The sequence below is a fragment of the Lactuca sativa genome, chromosome 1, assembly GCF_002870075.4.
Source record: "Lactuca sativa cultivar Salinas chromosome 1, Lsat_Salinas_v11, whole genome shotgun sequence".
Classification (NCBI taxonomy): domain Eukaryota; kingdom Viridiplantae; phylum Streptophyta; class Magnoliopsida; order Asterales; family Asteraceae; genus Lactuca; species Lactuca sativa.
The window spans coordinates 133,061,117-133,063,898 of record NC_056623.2 but is presented as its reverse complement, the minus strand read 5'-3'; the positions used below and the strand labels follow the sequence as shown (position 1 = coordinate 133,063,898).

The window sequence follows — 2,782 nt, the reverse complement described above, 5'->3', positions numbered from 1 at the left end:
AGACAGGTACCGATGCAAGGTTTAGAGAAGATGGAGATCGTTCAAGACTCATCTTTCATTTTGATTTATACTTTAGTGTCTATTAGACATACATAACACACTTGTATTAAAATTATATTATTAATACAATGGATGATTTTGTTGCTTGTTTACTACTTTTCATTGTTGTAATACTGTACATGACGTCCTCCGCCCCAGAACATTTCTGCCGTTCATGGTTTTGGGGTGTGACAACGGTGCTCCAATCGACAGGAAGATTACACAACTTTCCAAAAACCAACCTAAATAGGGACATTCTTATCGGGGTCTTGTAAGCGGTCTGGTAGGCCCACAAGGCATCATCAAGCCTTAAACTCCAATCCTTTCTTGAAGGATTCACCTTTTTTTTCCAGAATACTTTTCACTTCACGATTCGTAACTTCCGCTTGATCGTTCGTTTGGGGGTGGTAGGCGGTAGAGACACGATGGGTCACGTTGTACTTCAACAATAAAGCCTCCATCATCTTGTTGCAAAAGTGCGTCCGTCTATCACTAATCAACGCCATGGGCACACCAAATCTCACAAAGACATTAGATTTTAAAAAGTCGATAACTGTTTTGGCATCATCCGATCTTGTGGCTTTGGCTTCAACCCACTTAGAGACATAGTCAACCGCGAATAAAATATAAACGTTGCCAAATGAGACGGGAAATGGGCCCATGAAATCAATCCCCCATACGTCAGAAATTTCACAAACAAGGATTGGATTTTGGGGCATTTGGTTCTTTTGTGAAAGATTTCCCATACTTTGGCACCTTTCACAACTTTTGCAAAACAAGTAACCGTCGCGTGACATGGTTGGCCAAAATAGTCCACTCTCAAGGACCTTTCTCAAGGTCCGGCTAGGTCCGAAGTGTCCCCTACAAGCAAATTGATGGAAAAATTGTAAAATAGTTTGATGCTCTTGTTGGGGTACACATTGCCTAATGATTTGATCGGGACAATGTTTCCACAAATCAGGTTCATCCCACTCATAGTATTTCGCATCACTTTTGAGTTTGTCTTTTTGAGCACGTGTGAATGTGTCGGGATACCTTTTGTGACCAAAAAGTTAACGATATCAGCATACCAAGGAGTAGATTGAGTAAGGGAAAAGAGATGCTCATCCAGAAACTTGTCCCGCAACGAGAGAGGGGTTTCATTTGAAGTGATCCAACTTAGATGATCAACAACGAGGTTCTCGCATCCACTCATGTCCCGGATTTCCAAGTGAAATTCTTGTAATAGTTGGATCCACCGGATGAGTCTTGGCTTTGCATCTTTCTTCGTCATTAAGTACTTAAGTGCTACGTGATCCGAATACACTATGACCTTAGTAACAAGTAGGTATTGTCTAAATTTCTCCAAGGCGAACACTATCACCAATAGCTCCTTCTCTGTGGTAGAGTAGTTGCTTTGAGCATTGTCTAGTGTCCTTGATGCATAATAGATCACGTAGGAGGCCTTCCCATTCTTTTGACCCAAAACGGCGCCTATCGCATAGTTGCTTTCATATCACATGATCTCAAAGGGGAGATCCCAATTTGGTGCTTGCATGATGGGGGCGGATGTAAGAAACTCTTTGAGCTTGTTGAAAGCTTCTTTGAACGCCTTGTTGAACTCGGTATCAACATCCTTTTGCAAGAGTTGTCACATTGGTCTTGTTATCTTTGAAAAATCCGTGATGAATCGTCGGTAGAAACCTGCATGGCCCAAAAAAGAACGAACTTCCCGAACACAAGTCGGGTAAGGTCAGCTTTGAATAACATTGATTTTTGCCTTATCTACGTCAATTCCTTTCTTTGACACGATGTGACCCAAAATGAGACCTTGACTCACCATGAAATGGCATTTCTCAAAATTCAAAACCAAATTTGTTTCAATGCATCTTTTTAAAATTTTGGTGAGATTGGTCAAACACTCTTGAAAGGAGTTGTCATATACCGTAAAATCATCCATAAAAACTTCAATTATATTTTCAACATATTCCGAAAAGATACTAACCATACAACGTTGGAAAGTGGCTGGGGCATTACATCATCCGAGTGGCATTCTCCGATATGCAAAAGTGCCAAATGGACATGTAAATGTTGTCTTTTCTTGGTCCTCCGGGGCCACCGGGATTTGGTGAAAACTGGAATACCCGTCTAGACAACAATAATGAGATTTCCCAGCCAACCTTTCTAATATTTGGTCAATGAAAGGTAATGGGGAAATGATCTTTTCGTGTGCTTGCATTGAGCTTGCGGTAGTCAATACATACTCTCCACCCGTTTTGCACACGGGTAGGGACCATCATACCTTTGTTGTTCTCGACCACCGTGATTCCCGTCTTCTTTGGCACGACTTGAACTGGGCTCACCCATTTGCTATCCGAGATTGGATAGATCATTCCCACATCTAGGAGCTTTAAAATCTCTTTGTTGACCACTTCCATCATTGGCGGATTCAATCTTCTTTGCGCGTCTCTACTCGGCTTGCATTCATCCTCCATTAAGATTTTGTGCATACAAGTGTTGGGACTCAAACCCTTGATATCCACAATCGTCTAACCCATTGCTTCTTTATGTTCCCTCAACACCTTTAGAGTTGTTCCTCTTCGCACTTGGTTAGGTGAGTTGAAATGATGACCGGGAGATTCTCGTTGTCTCCCAAGTACACGTACTTCAAATGTTGAGGGAGGACCTTCAATTCTAATTGGGGTGGTTGGACAAGGGAGGGTGGCAATCTCGTGTGAGTTTGAGGTAATTCAATTTGCTTCAC

The 2,782-nt window shown here is 41.9% G+C and overlaps 1 protein-coding gene across 1 annotated transcript; it reads right to left on the bottom strand.

The window, feature by feature from the left end:
* Positions 1–341: 341 nt before the first annotated feature.
* LOC111892167 (uncharacterized) lies at positions 342–2,513 on the bottom strand. The gene is made up of 3 exons (XM_023888230.1): positions 2,321–2,513; positions 1,110–1,512; positions 342–900 (listed from the first exon to the last, which is right to left on the bottom strand). The coding sequence occupies exons 1-3, from the start codon at positions 2,511–2,513 to the stop codon at positions 342–344; spliced, it is 1,155 nt and encodes a 384-aa protein (XP_023743998.1).
* Positions 2,514–2,782: the final 269 nt, after the last annotated feature.

Excerpts from the sequence above, each read along its gene's own strand:
- LOC111892167 (XM_023888230.1), bottom strand. The coding sequence starts at position 2,513 with ATGGAGGATGAATGCAAGCCGAGTAGAGACGCGCAAAGAAGATTGAAT. Across the intron at positions 1,513-2,320 it reads GGTGGTCGAGAACAACAAAG|GCGCCGTTTTGGGTCAAAAG; the intron begins GTATGATGGTCC and ends ACTATGCGATAG. Across the intron at positions 901-1,109 it reads CTTACTCAATCTACTCCTTG|GGGACACTTCGGACCTAGCC; the intron begins GTATGCTGATAT and ends ATTTGCTTGTAG.